We start from the raw sequence: 14,694 nt of genomic DNA, 5'->3' as shown, positions 1-14,694 counted from the left end.
GCCCCGGCCCCTCGTTGCTCTTCAGCAGCCGGCGCACCCCGCTCACCTCCGCCGCGCCTGCCTGGCCGAGGGCTTTGCCACCCCACTGAAAACAACATTCTTCCCGAGGCGAGATCGGTTTACAAGTAGTTTCCATGTTGCAAATCTTGCATATATTATTTTCCAATATGAAAAATGTCGGGGTTTTCCTTTTAAAGTTCGCCCCGTAGAGAGGACTTGCGATAGATTTTTTTTTTCTTGCACCTTCGTTTCTGTTCCTTTTTAGTGAAATAGCTTGTTCGCAAAAACGAAGTGTTTTTTTTCAGTATCTTTTGGAGGTATTTTGGGTAAAACTATGTTATTGTGTTCCCACGAGCCATGACCTGACATGGACACCTAAACACAACTTTGCAGTGGCAGTGAATCTGCGCAGCAATAAAGCAAAAGCTCTCCTCAAAGACCGAGAAAACCCGTCTGCTTCTTCCAGACATTGTTTTTTTTTAATCCTGGAAGTTGGTAAAATTTCAGACAAATTAAAGGAACCTTCACAGTTGCTTGACAAAATCACAGTCTGCACTCCTGCAGAGTGGGGTTTATAACCAGCGAATGAGCACATGTGTTCTTTTCTTGTTCTGGTCGCTGGGAAAATGTAGCATGTCCATAGAAATTTCCCCTTTGCCACCGTTTTTCATTCTTAACTGAATAAAGAGAACCGCAAATCGTGTATTAATATTATTTTTATTGTTATTTTTATTATTATTAATAAGCCAAGTAAAGACTAGCTGTCTTATGTGGTCATTTGGAAGCACTGTGCTACCGTGCAGAGCAGAGTGGCAATGCCTCCACCTCGGTAAATCCGCGCACGACAAGAAGGAAAATGTCCCCGTGGCTTCTCGGGTGTGCCTTGAGGGCTGTGCACCCCGCCACTCCCCTGCCGCCCCCCGGTATGGCAGTCGAGCGCCTAAAGGCAAGTCCCAAACGCGACCTGTCCCTCTCTTTCCGCTCCTGAGCAGAAGACCCGGGCACAAACCCCACCACCGAGTCCTAGTTCTGCCGACAGCCGGCAGAACAGCCTTCCCTCCCCTTCCAGCCTACCCAGCTTTATTCGTACAGTTTGCAAATCCGTATTATTCCCGCACAAGCCAAAAATAATATTAGTCCTCTCCACGCGCATTTCATCCCTAATTATCACTCGAGTCCTTTGCGACACAAAGTGTTTCTCTGGCCAGTTTAAGCGCGGCGCAGATTCGTGGGCAAAGTGATTTACCCCGACCCGGGAGAAAAGCAGCGGGGCTTCCGCGTCGGACGACTTTAACGGAGAGGGGATCACCGGTGCCGAGCAGGGTCCTCAGACCGCCGGAGCCGACAGGCAGAGTCGGGCTCTGAAGCAGCGGACAGAGGATTTTTCAGAGCCGTCACTGCCTGCAGATTTGCTTTCCCCACGGAGCAATTTAGGAAGCAACGCCGTAACCCGCGCCCCCGCCCCGAGCAGCGGCTCCTGTCCCGTGGGTGATCGCCCCAGCGCCGGCCCCGGCCTGGCGGCCACCCCCCCGCAGCCCCTCTGCCCCCCGCCGGCTCCCCTGCTCGCACGCTGATACCCTCCAGACCCGGAAAGCTGAACATCAGACCCGTCTTTTCCTTTCCAACAGTTTTATGGTTTTCTACCATTCTTGTTCGGTGTGGAAGCACTGTTTTACTTGTCAATCGGCCGTGCATGAAAAAGCTGTGTGTGGCCTTCCTAGCTCTCATGTTTCTTTTATTTTTTTCCTTCTTTTTTTTTCTTTTTTTTTTCTTTTTTTTTTCTTTTTTTTATAAAGAAAAAAATGTTTTAAATACCTACAAGCATTTTAACCTGTTTTTTATTAATATTGTTATTGTTATTGTTATTGTTATTGTTATTGTTATTGTTATTAGCTGTGTCCTTACTCTGGTGGGAAGGACATGGTTCACCAGTCCTGCTGGCTACTTGCATCCCTCTGTAGATGTCAGGTAGTCCCCGCGGGTCGCCTTCTGTGCCCCTTTCTGTCTCTCCCAGCGCCGAGCCACTGCTGCGGGAGAGACTTCTCTGGCTAGTTTCTGTTTCAGCAGGGGATGTGCTGCTGGCTGCCACCCGCGTCCTTCGGGATCCCAAGCCGTGGACTCTTCACTACCGAGTCAGATTTTAGATAAGAACCCACAGGCGCACCTGAGAACCACAAAACGTCTTAAACTGCAGCTCTGCAGCCACCACTCCCCACTCTAATTTTTTTCAAGGATCACCCTGAGTTATCACCAGCATCACTTGGGATGCCAAACACGTCTAGCGACTCTGGAATGGGTCAACAGGCCTGGTGGAACACCAGAGAAAGAGCCAGAGATGGTTCTTCTGCCACCCCAAGGGCCTCGGACCGAGGAGCCAAACCCCTCATCCTTTGCCAGGGTTTTCCTCTGTGGGCCGTAGGACCTGTCTAGGAGGGATCCAGGGAGGTGTCTGCGGCTGTGGGTGGAGGAGGACAGCCCTTGTCCCTGGCCTGCCCCAGTCACCGCGACACCCTCCTCCCGAGCCGGCCCGGGCGTGAGCTCGCCCTCTCTCTCCACTCCATCCCTCCCTTAAAAAAAAACAACAAACAAACAAACAAAAAAAACCCAACAACAAAAAACCAAAAACCCCCAGAGAACTAAACCCAAGAAAAACCCCCAAAAACCCACAGAAGCCAAACCAAAGAAAACTCTAAAAAACAAACCCATCACACAAAAACAAACAAACAAGCAAAGAAAAACAACCCAAAAAACAAAAACCCAACACCACGGATATTAAACATGTTCTAGGAAAACGGCAAGCCCCACCTGCGGGTTAGAGTCCCTCCTCTCCCGCGGTCCCTCGGCAGAGAGCCGGCCAGCCGGGGTGCGGGTTAGTGCGGCTGCCCGGGCACAGAGCGGTGCGGGGTGCCGCAGGAGGCAGCGGGGCTCCCGGGCAGAGCCTGCTGGCCCGCCGGAGGAGGGAGCACTGTCTGTCCCGGAGCCATGCGGTGTCCCGGCACTGACCGCCGTGACACCAGCTTGGGAAACGCGTCATTTGCTCCCTGGTTCATTTTGCTCCCAGTTAATCACGTTTTTCCCCCGCAGCAGCGGACAACGCGAAGGACCGGTCCACTTTCTTGCGGCTTTCGGAAAGGTTTGGAGAGGTAATATCCCCGATTATGTGTCCGGGACAAAAAGACCTGCCCTTTATTTTTCCCATCACCTCGGGAAGAGCCAGGCTGCTCTATGGAGCCACTACTGGCAGTGCCCTGGATCTCCAGGGGCCGCGGGCTCTGGCTTTCTGGTCGCCCGGAGGAGGACCCCATCTTTGTCTTCGGAGCCGCCCCAGAGGAGCGGCTGCCCCGCTGGTTTGGTGCTGCACACCCGGGAGAGCCGCTGGAAAGGCGGCCGGGATCCCCCGCGGGCCCGGCCCGGGGCCGCTCTCGGGGCGCGTCGCCGTCCCACTGACAGGAGAAACGGAGCGGAAAAAAGCCTGCCAAGGCCTGCCGGGGAGAGGCCCTTAACCTCGGGCCACCTTTGGCCTCTGCTCCCGGGAGCCCCTGGGAGGCTGGGCAGGTGCTGCACTGCCGCGGGGGCTGTCTGTGCCCCGGTACCTTCTGCTGCTGCTCCTCCTCCGGGGAAAGTGTCGCTGATTTCTACCTGAGTGTGTTTGTGTGAGTGTGTATGTGAGGAGTGGGGGAAAATCAACGTGGTTTCCTGTTTTATTACCCTGCGAGCGAGCGGGAGGTAGCTAAATATAGGCAGCCTCCCGGCTGCAGAGTTGGACTCTGCGCCTGTGCGATTGTTTAATACACAAACACAAGCGCCAATGGAGACATATGCAAAGATATACACAATTTACATTACATTTCAACAATCGAATTTCTTGGAGCTGCGGTATTTCCCCCCTCTCCCCCTTGTCTTTGCAAAAATTTTCTTTTAAGACTACAGCTTGCCCATGGTCAGATGGAAAACGATTCCCACGGCCCCTGTGCAATTCGGGGTTTGTGAGAGAGGCCGAAATTGGGACACGTCGTTAGGGAGATTATTTTTGCGTAGCAGCCGTGTATGTGCTGATGAGCTGAATGTGTGTTTGAGGATGTGTGAAGAGAGCATATTAAAGCCCAGGTTTTGCTGGTGACTTAAACGCCAAAAATACAGAGTAATTCCTTTGGCCTCGGTACAGTTACACGCATGTTACTGGGGATTTTGCCATAAAGAAAAGAAAGGATGCAGAGAGTTTATATTTCAAAAATCAAAACTATAAGGAAAAACAGGAATAGAAACGCCTCAAATTCCAGAAAAATCCATTAAATTATCGATTAAATTTTCCCAATATCAAATACTGACGTTTCTCAAATACCAGATTTTGTCAACATCAAAAGAAGATATATAATACATCAATGCATAAATGTTCGATATTAAACACCAGTACTAAAAATGCGGACGACTTTACTCGGATCATCTTTTCCAGCAACTTCTATCTCGAGTAAAATGCACATTAGTTTTACCTTGCTCATAAGAAAATAGTTTGACACTTTATTCTGTCTTTTACCCAGTGTTACAACCCAAGGAATCTCTAATAACCATCACTTCCCTTTTATATCAGGAGGTTCCCTGGAGCACTACATCGGTTAGCAAGCACTAATCAAAATAATTCAACACGATGACCTAAAGGGAAAGAAAATTAGTATTAGCAATAGTCTGCTCCCTCGGACAGGGGGCTCGATAGGAACCACAGCTGGCTTTGCCAAAAGCCGCCCTCGCCGGGGACAAAACCTCCGCTGGTGTGGGGGTACCATCGAACGTGATATAGTCAGCGGCTCGGTGTCTTGTACAGGGCTGCAGGCAGAGAAACGTCCCTAGGGGCCAGGAGAAGGCAAACTGCAGGGCAGCACTGGCATCTCTTTACCTCCCTAAGTGCACGGGGGTCCAGATTCTGCTGGCCAAAAGCTTCGGTTTTCCAGAAAGTAAAGTGTTGGGAATATCGGAAGAAAATAGTTACCAAAAGAAAAAAAATAAATAAAATAAATAAAAAAATAAAAATAAGAAAGGGACAGGAGCTTCGGGATCGGGCCAAATAAATGTCAGTCTTCCCATATCTGCCAAGGGACTGCTACATCTGGAGCATGCTTTTCGGCTGCAGGACTGCCGACGCACCCGGCAGAGCAAAACCAAACCCAAAGCATTTCCCCCGGTGTCACGACGGCTGTCGGCTTTGGGAACAGAGAGCTCGTCCCCAGCCCGTGCTGGGACTGGGGCAGCCCACGGGCAGCCACTGCCGCCGAGTGCTGCTGGAGGTGTCAGCCGGGAGACATCTAACCTGCGGGGTGCCCGAGCCTGGGGAAAGCGAAATAACAGCAAGGGAGGGCCGGAGCGAGGGGCTGACAGGGAAACAGCCCAGCTGCACCTTGGGGCGGCTTGCAAGCATAGCGGCCGGGAAGCGATGGGGCAGCAGGGGCTTCCTGCAAACCATTCCATGCCCGGGAGCCTCAGCGAAAGCCCGTGCGAACCAGCGGGAAAGGAAAGAAGCCGGCGGTGATGAGGAATCAGCGGCGCCGAGGCAACGCGGCCGCCTGTGAGCGTGGTCCGGGCAGGGCTCCATCGGGGCAGAGAAACAGCTGCAGCCATCACCGGGTCCGGAGCCTCCGAGAGCCACTGCCCGGCCTCGGCCCCCCGGGTGAAGCTCCCATCCCACGGCAGCCTGCCCTCCCCTTCGGCCGACACGCCCGAGGACCGCAGCTGACGGCGGGGAAGAGCCGCCAGCATCGCGCCGAGGGCCCGGGCTCGCAGCAGAGGCTTGGAGAAGATTCAGTGCAAGGAGGGAGGCCGCCCCAAGTGGCTATCGCGGCTGTGTCGCGATACAGATGGCCTGGGCAGTTTCGTCGGAGGTCGCCGGCCCCCTCTTGCAACCCAATCCTGAGCCCGTGCCCCCGGTCTCTCTGCCACGTTCCAGCAGAGAGAAAACAATTCACCGACCCACGCACTTTCCCCAGGATCCGCCAAGGTTTTAAACAAGCACGGCCCGGATAGAGGGGGGTGCAGCCTGCACGGTGGGGCCGCCACCGACCGGGAAAAGCAGTTCGAGGTCCCAGTGGCTCCTCCGACTGCGCCGCGTCCTCACCGCTACCAGCACCCGTAAATTCAGCCAGTGATCCCGGCTCTCCGGCACACGGGGATCACTCCATATGGGAAAAGTGGTACCAAAGAAGGGACTAAGGCGCTCGGCCAGAGCTCCTGGGTCCCCTCCGCCTCCCACAGAGGGAATGGACATCAGCACTGACCGGCGCAGCCGGGTAAGGCGGCCCAGATCTCCACCAGGCCCCACAATCCTCACCGTGCAAGTGGGAAACGGAGGGATGTGGTCTGAGCTGTGAGGTCTGCTGCGGGGAAAAAATATCACTGGAGAAATCCATGTCTGCTCTCAGGAACGACACAAGCAGCAGAGGTAAGTGTTAAACTAAAGTTTATAAATTAAAAAAAAACAACAACAAAACAAGTACAGCGGGTAGCTTACAAACATTCACAATTCATTTGAAGTAAATAATCTAGTTGAGTGCACAGTGCCATTAAAAGAGAAATGGAGGGGGGGAAAAAAAAAGAAGGGGAAAAAAAAAAGCAATGAGCTACCTTGGAAGAAAGAGACCGTAATTACATTGCTGAGCAGATCAGAAATCCCCACCCCTGGAGGAGAGCTCTGCAGAAGAACTGTAAAAGGCACTGATGGTATTAAAGTTTCCTGTTACATCGATTTTTTAAAAAGCCTGACTAGAAATATTCACATTGAATATAAAAATAACAACAACTTTAATACATCTGGAAAGTGCGAAAAATCCATAACTCCTCCCTCCCCGAACACGGAAAGATCTCAGGAAAAAAAGAAAACAAGAAGTCAGAAGTTTCAATATAAGTCTCACCCTTTTGTGACATATTTATCCTTTGCCAGGGATCATGGAGCACAGGAATAACATGGGCTACAAGAGCAGGGGGACCTGAAAAAGGCTTCCATACATTCAGCACCATACAAGGCACACTAAGTTTGCAAAAAGTTGGAAGACCAAGGACTCAGACGACAAAAATAATCTTCCTTACAATCCACTGAGGGAGTCCTTGATCTCTGCTTTTGAGCTGCATTTGGTTTTGCGGGTTGTACTTTTTTTTCCTCTCCTTTGTTTTCTCTCTCATTTTCTCCACACAAGATCGAGTCTCTACCAATCCGAAGCAAAATAAAACAAACAAACAAAAAGTCTACACCAGATACACTGACAACATGGATACCATGAACAAGTTGTGCCGAATCACGAGAGTCCTCGGCTGGTGGAATGGGGACGGGGTGAGGGTCAGGGTGGGGGTGGCCGAGAAGTCCTGTGTTGAAAGAGGAGAGGGTGAGGAACCGTCCAAAAATATTAATAATAAAAATAACAATAAAATAATAATAAATACTGTCCGAGGCACTGAGATCTGCAGCTGAGGCTCTGGACTTGAGAAGCTGAACGGATGGACTGATGGATGGGGGGGTGGCAGAGGGAAGATAGGTTTCCTGGCTGCCAGTGTGTACGGTGGGGGTGTCGGGGCCAGGGGGGTGTGTATGTGTGCCTCTCACTGGGTGCCGGCGGCTGCGGCGCAGGTGGACAGAGCCCACCCGGGAAGGCAGTAGTAGGGGTAGTAGTAGGATGGCTGGAGGGAGAGCAGCGAGGGCGGCCGCAGCACCTCGCCAGGGTGGTACTGTCTCTGGTCGTCGCGCACCAGCACCTTGACGGCCACCTTCTTGGCGGCGGGGGCGGCTGCCAGGAGGTCGGCGGCCATCTGCCGCCGCTTGGTCTTGTAGCGCCGGTTCTGAAACCAGATCTTCACCTGCGTCTCGGTGAGCTTCAGCGAGGCGGCCAGGTCGGCCCGCTCGGGTCCCGACAAGTAGCGCTGGTGGTTGAAGCGCCGCTCCAGCTCGAAGACCTGCGCGTGGGAAAAGGCTGCGCGAGAGCGCTTCTTCCGCGGTTTCGGAGCCGCCGCCGCCTCCTCCTCCCCCGGCAGCAGATTCCCGCACTTGCCCGCTCCGTCCTCTTCCTCCGGGGGGCTGCGATCTGCGGGCAGGGCGAGAGCATGGCGGTCAGGGCAGGCAGGCACCGGGACAGCAGCGCACGGGCGGCCAGGCGCGCTCCGTGCAGCCAGTCCGCAGCGACGGGGCGAGCGGAGAGCCAGCAAAGCCGCTGCCCGTCCCGTCGCCGGGACAGCCGCCGCCGGCAGCTGGGGCTTCTCGCTCGCCTTTAAGCGTCGGGCGCCCTGGCGGGCTGCGGGACCAGCCTGGCCAAAGGCCCTCCCCGATCCGCCCTCCCTCGCCCCGCGGGACGCGTTTCGGGCTTTTTCCCCCACCCGGCACTACCGAGCCTGTCGCACAACCGCGGGGAGCCGGCGGAAAGCTACGATCATCTCCCGTTCCCAGCCCTCCGGAGCCCTCCCGCCCTCCTCCCGCGGGTGCGCAGGAGCCGCCATCGGGGCCGCCCCTACCTGAGACGGCGGCCGACATCTCGCTGTCGCTGAGGCCGGCGGTGTCCCGCTCCGCCGCCTCCGGGGGCTGCACCTCCTCCTCCGCCGGCCGCCCCCCGCCCGTGGCTTCTGCGGGGCGGGCGCTGCCACCGGCACCCTCCTCCTCGGAGCGCCTCTCGCCCTCGGGGTCCTCGCTGAGCGCGGAGTCCGAGTCCCAGCCCGCCGGCGTTCGCAGGGCCGGGGCGCGGGCGGCGGGCGCGGGGAGCGGCGGGTCCTCGGCGGCGCCGCACAGCCGCCAGCCGCCGGCCGCTCCCGGAGGCGGCGGCCGCCCCGCCGCGTGGCGGGCGCGCTCCTCCTTCTTGTTGAGGATGGCTTGGATGGAAAAAGGCGTCAGGGCGTTGCCGCCGCGGACGGACATGGCCCGGCGACGGGCAAGCCCCGCGGACGAGCAGCGGACCGCGCCGCGCCTTCAGCTGGGCGACCGCATCGCCGGCCGCCGCCGCGCCGGTGCCGGGCCCTGTTCTGCCGCCGGGAGGGCGGGCGCCAGCGGGAGCAGCCTCTCTGCGCCACTGCCGGCCCGCCCGCCCATAGGGCCGGGGCCACCGGGGCCACCGCGCTGCACCGGGCGCCGCCGCGGGTCCCTGGCGGCACGGGCGCTGCCTCCGCCCCGCTCTGTCCCGCCCCCGCCCGCCCTCCGCTTTTTCTGCCGGCGGCGCTGCCATCCCTCACGGCCGCCTGACAGCGCCGGCCCCGCGCCTTCCCATTGGGCAGCCCCCGCGCGGCCCTCCCGCCCATTGGCTCCCGCCGCGGGACGGAGCGGCTCCGCGGGGCGCGCGCCGGGGCGCGCCTCCTCTTAACCCCTTGCGGCCCGCGGGGCGCCCGCGCCGGCCCCGGCCGAGGAGACCCTCGAAGGGACGGTCCCTCTCCATGGCAGAAAGCGGCGGCTTCCACCTGGAGAGTGCGGGATTCGTAGTTCAGATGTGTTTCGGGTGTTTCCTCCTGGCCGCGCCTCAGCAGAGCGCTGCAGCCTGGAGCCGGGAAAAGGTCCGGTCCCGGCGGGGACCAACGCCACGGTCTGGCGTGCACTGCTGCGTGCCGCTGGGGAACAGCATCGGAACTCGACTTTTTTGAGTCTATTGGGGGCCGTGCCGGTACGGGGCTGTACGTGCGGCGGGGTGAGCGCCCAAGCCCCCGGCCGCCCGCGCTGTCGGGGTAAACGCAAATCAGCCTCGACCGGTTTGAAAAATGCGCAATTTTCACCATTGCGTTTGCTCAAAAACATGGTCGGGTTTATATTAAGTACGATCTTCTGTCCATGGGGCTTATAAAGCCCGTATTAGGAAAGCAATTTCTCGCAGATTAAACTCTTTTCCCTAAACCACGCTTTCCCTAAAAGTAAACGGCCCTACACAGGAAGGCTTTGGAAACTATTACACGCACGTGAGTTGCATATATGCGACTCGTTGTCAAAACCACAATATGCCCCCAAGCATCATACTTCTCTCTTTTTCAAATATTACTGGTATTACTGGGAGCTAACAAAAATACCGGCAAGGCTATCCAGCAGGTACGCGAGAAATGAAACGCTTGTGCTTCATAAACATGGGTGTTTTGTGTTGGAGAACGTGGCAACATAAGGAGATAAAGCATATATGAAAGATAACCGCAAACCCTCTTTTCTCCATGAACTAAATTCCCTGTGTGTCACCGAGCTTCTCCACGGGCGTGCGGCCACTGCCAACACCTCCCTACTTGATCTCACAGAGATGAACGTCTGTTTGCAGTAGACTACAAAGCGACAATAATTGATTATCAACGACTCTGACACGAATTAAATGTTTTCAATCATATTTTTTACCTCTAAAATAAATCAATAAAATAAATAATCACTCTTTCATACACAGCACGAAGCTGGAGAACACCTCTGCATGACTAAGCGGGTACTGTCTTTATGAATAAACCCAGATCATTTTAATAAGCTTCCTTGGACTCATCTTTTATCTAAGTTTTCCCTAGAAAAGCCATCACTTTGCCACCGTAGACTTCGGTGTCACAATACACTAAGAAAATATCCAAAAGGGAATTTTTTAGAGTTGGAGGTAAACAAGTAGCATCTAGGAAGCTGCTAGAAATCCACTTATGAGAAGATATATAGGGGGCAAGGAGGGGTGCCCTTCTTACTTTTTGTAAGAGTATTTTAAAGGCTGCTTAACGGCCAAGAGATGAAATTTGGGATGTCAGAAGAGATGAGTGGCCTCAGACGTGGGGACAGAGGAAGGGCTCCGCTTTTCCAAGGGGAAAGGCTGGAGGTGCTGGTTGTGGGAGTCGTGGTTTGGGTTGACGGCCGGAAGGGGGCTCGGAGCACGGCGGAGACGGGGAGCTCCGGACAGGGAGTCTCTTTTGTCGGGCTCTGCTCAGGTGCGGCCGAGAGCGAGGGAAGCGGGCGGCTGCCGGGGGCCGGCGAGCGGCGGCGAGGAGGACGAGCCTCTCCTGGTGCAGCCTCCCGCCGTGCTCCGGCACAGCGACTTCCAGCACACGAAGACCCCGATTTACAGAATTTCGTACGCAAGCTGTTGAAAATACCTGCTCATGGTTGATAGTGATTGTAATTCTTTGCTAATTTACTCAGCACCCCCACACATACACCTCATTTTCTCTTTTTCTTTCTTATTTTTTTTCTCCTCCGCCACTCGGGCGATCTCTGCACCCTCTTTTTGATCAGAAAACCTCTGTTTGGAGGAGGAAATGCCTGGGGAAGAGGCCGAGAGGAGAGTGAGCGGCAGCGGGGGTAAGGCACAGAGGAGCGGCGGCGGGAGGCCGGGCAGGGCCGGCGTGCCGAGGCTGTGGCTGCCGGGGGCCAGCTGGGTGGTCCCGGCTCGCCCGGCCCCCATCCCCGCCGAGGAGACGGGCAGCGGGAGGGAGGGAGGGATGGGGGAGAGCGGCGGCCCGGCAGTGCACGGCTCTGGCCGCCCTGGCGCAGGGCTGGCAGCCGCTCCGGGCCGCCCCCGGGGCTGAAGCGGAGGGCACGGGCTGCTCGGCCACGGCGTGCGGGGGCCACAGGGGGAAACCGGGTACGAACTCTCCTCGCTGAAAAGGCTCGGAGTGGACATGATGAGCGCGGTTGGGAGACAGGGCAGCGCCTGGAACGGGGATGTCTGAAGGGGCACGATTCCCACCTTGCCTCCACCCTTGACAAGGACTCCGCACCTCCCATTCCTCGCCGTCTGGACGCAGCCACGAGCCCTAGTACACCGTGATGTGCCATAACACACGGATCCGCCGTTTCACAGACGTGTATTACATTTCAGCGGGGGAAAGCCCAAACCCGCCGTGCCCCACATCTGCCTCTTCCCGCTCCCACTGGAGCGCCCCGGCTCCCTGTCCCGGGTCTGGCCGCTCTGCTCTCCCGCTCTCAGCGGCGGAGCCGTCCCGGTGCTGCCGGTGGCCGGGCTGCCCCACCTAGAGGCGGCCTGGCCTCACTGCCCGGCCCGGGGCTGCTCTCGGGGCTGCTCTCGGCCCCGCACTGCCCGGCCCTCGGGGCTGCTCTCGGGGCTGCTCTCGGCCCCGCACTGCCCGGCCCTCGGGGCTGCTCTCGGGGCTGCTCTCGGCCCCGCACTGCCCGGCCCTCGGGGCTGCTCTCGGGGCTGCTCTCGGCCCCGCACTGCCCGGCCCTCGGGGCTGCTCTCGGGGCTGCTCTCGGCCCCGCACTGCCCGGCTGCCCGTGGCAGCGGGGCTGGGGAGGTCAGGGCAAGAACGTGCCGGGACAAGGGTGCCTCGCACAGCCCCGCTGCCCGGAGTCCAGGGACAAACCACGGCGTGAGCTGCACGGCGGGAGGGGAGCCTGCCTGGCTGCAGCGTGAGCTGGCTTCTCTCAGCCACCTGAGCAGTTCTGTTTGCCAGGTGAGAGAGAGGCAGCCCTTCCACAGAAGCACTGCGTCTGACATGTGGGGCGATGAAATGGGGAAAGGTATGCTCTGCACACGGGCAGCTTGTGAAAGCCTTTTTATCACATGTGAAAGCACAAGGGAAGGTGGCTGCAAAACCTTAAAAAAGCCTTTGTAAAGAGCACAGACTTTCTACATAATATGTAACGTTGTATAAAAAGACCCAGATGATCCCCTGTGTGGGAGTACATTGCACTGGGAAAAGGAAACGTTATAACTTTTCCTTCAGGGTAGGATTTGCCCAGTATGGGAAAATAATTAGTGGTGTAATCTCCATGTGCCAGTTCTGGGGCACAGCCAAGCTAGCACAGTACCACTTCTGCCTTCCAAGCTCTTCTCAGTTCTGAGGCAGGCCAAGGAGTTTCATGGCCAGGGGCTACCACACACTGTAGCCCTCTTGGCAGCACCTCCCAGCGCCTGCATGGTGGTAGGTATTACTTTTGCCATACCTTATTAGAGGAGATTTTTTTTTTTTCTAGACACATACTGTCTCCCCAAACTAGTTTGCCTCCTGATATACTCAGAGTAATGCAGATCCTTGCTGAGTCTCCTGCTGGGTCTTCCAGGGACTTAGGTGGAAGATGGCAGTGGTGCAAACAGTGCTTCCTTCTATAAGGAATTTTTATCCCTTGTTGGGAAGATTTCTTTCATGGCTTTTACCTCAGCTGTGCTGCTCTCTGGCTGTGCAACAAAGGCACGTAAACATATCCTGGACAACTTCCTGGTTTTGCAGGAAAATCTTAGGTCATCTGCTTTTGAATAGGTTTTTACTATTTCTTGAATAATAACAATTTATTTCCAACAAATGTAACTGTAACTACACAATAGGTGAGAGCTCTACATCTCTAAATCACATTACTGTCAAGATTTCTCCATGTATTTCATTAAGGACCTCATAAAAGTAACTGCTACAGTTTTCAAATTGCTTTTTGGAGTTGATATCAGGACCTTGTGTTGTTGCTGAGATGTCAGCTGTAAGATGTTTCTGGACTTGAGTGAGAGAAGAATATACTTCCTACAATTAAGAGAAAAATTTGAATGATTTTTAGAATTCAACTGAATATGTGCAAACATAATGCTGACAATGAGAACTTTATTCTCACTAATGTGATAACCTTTTAGCGAATTAGCTCAGTAGGTTTTAATAGCTGCTTTACGATCCCCTTCATTCCTTATATGGGGAAAAGCCCATGTCCTTTAGGGCTGGGAGGCTCAAACAAAAACACTCCTGCAGGAGTTTACAACCAAACCAAAAATAATGCTTGAATTTTTCTGTTTGTGTATATACACAATTCCTCCCAGTTTTATTGCTCAGAGATGATGTTTCTGGGAAAATCAACCCAAATCTCCTTCTTGTTACTTCATCTTTACACTAACAAGTGAAGGCTTGGCATGCAGAGTACCAAGCATGAAAATAAACCTACCAACATTTCATTTTACTGCACGGCAGTTTCTCCTGAATTGTCCCTCCTTTCAAGACCTTGAAAAGGAAAATACATATGGGCTGTCTAACCACAATATGCTCTCAGGAAGGAGTGAAGCTGCATGGTTGTCTCTGATGCTTGGTGCCAGGAGGCAACAAGTTCTGTACACACTGAGAGCCTTGTCCCACAATTGCCTTCAGGCACCACTTTTTGAAGCAGATCTGCTACTTTTTGAAATAGTACTTTTTGAAGTAGATCTTCTCTTTGACTCTCTCCTGATTTCTGTGCTAGGTTTCCTACTAAAGATGTAAATGGCTATATATTCCTTATTTTCTGATGTAGTTATCTGTAGGAGAGCAATACAACCTGGATGAGATTAGCTTGTTTTGCTAACAAAAAACAAACCCACATATGCAAATGGCCAGGTGCTTCTCACAGTCATTAAGTAAAGCAGGTTTGTAGACCCTGTATTTAGCTTTCAATCTGTTTTATTTGTAGTGCCTGATAGAAAAATTGAAGTAGAAATGGATCAAAATACTTATATCCTGTATGTGTTAGTCATCCATACAGTATCTCTACTTTTTCTGATTTTTTCCTTATTATTTAGTAGAACATTTTAATGACTATTCACCATATTACAGTAGATGAATTTGCTGTGTGCAAGTCTCTAGGCTTTTAAGAACTCTACCACAGATTAATCATTTGATGTTTATTTGGTACAACATCATATGAAGTCCAGGTTTCCTTCACCACTGCTCTTCCACTTGTATAGAAATAATAGCTTCTCCTACGTTTTGTTTGAAGTAGTTGAGCTCACTTTTCACATATGATGGACTAACTTGGTAACTAAATCAATGACTGCATTG

The 14,694-nt window shown here is 54.3% G+C and overlaps 1 protein-coding gene across 1 annotated transcript; it reads right to left on the bottom strand.

Moving 5' to 3' along the window:
* Positions 1–7,490: 7,490 nt before the first annotated feature.
* On the bottom strand, positions 7,491–8,878 carry NKX3-2 (NK3 homeobox 2). The gene is made up of 2 exons (XM_015623746.3): positions 8,482–8,878; positions 7,491–8,057 (listed from the first exon to the last, which is right to left on the bottom strand). The coding sequence occupies exons 1-2, from the start codon at positions 8,876–8,878 to the stop codon at positions 7,579–7,581; spliced, it is 876 nt and encodes a 291-aa protein (XP_015479232.2). The 3' UTR covers positions 7,491–7,578.
* Positions 8,879–14,694: the final 5,816 nt, after the last annotated feature.

Source organism: Parus major, chromosome 4 (genome assembly GCF_001522545.3).
Source record: "Parus major isolate Abel chromosome 4, Parus_major1.1, whole genome shotgun sequence".
Taxonomy (NCBI): domain Eukaryota; kingdom Metazoa; phylum Chordata; class Aves; order Passeriformes; family Paridae; genus Parus; species Parus major.
This window is presented reverse-complemented; position numbering and strand designations above follow the sequence as displayed.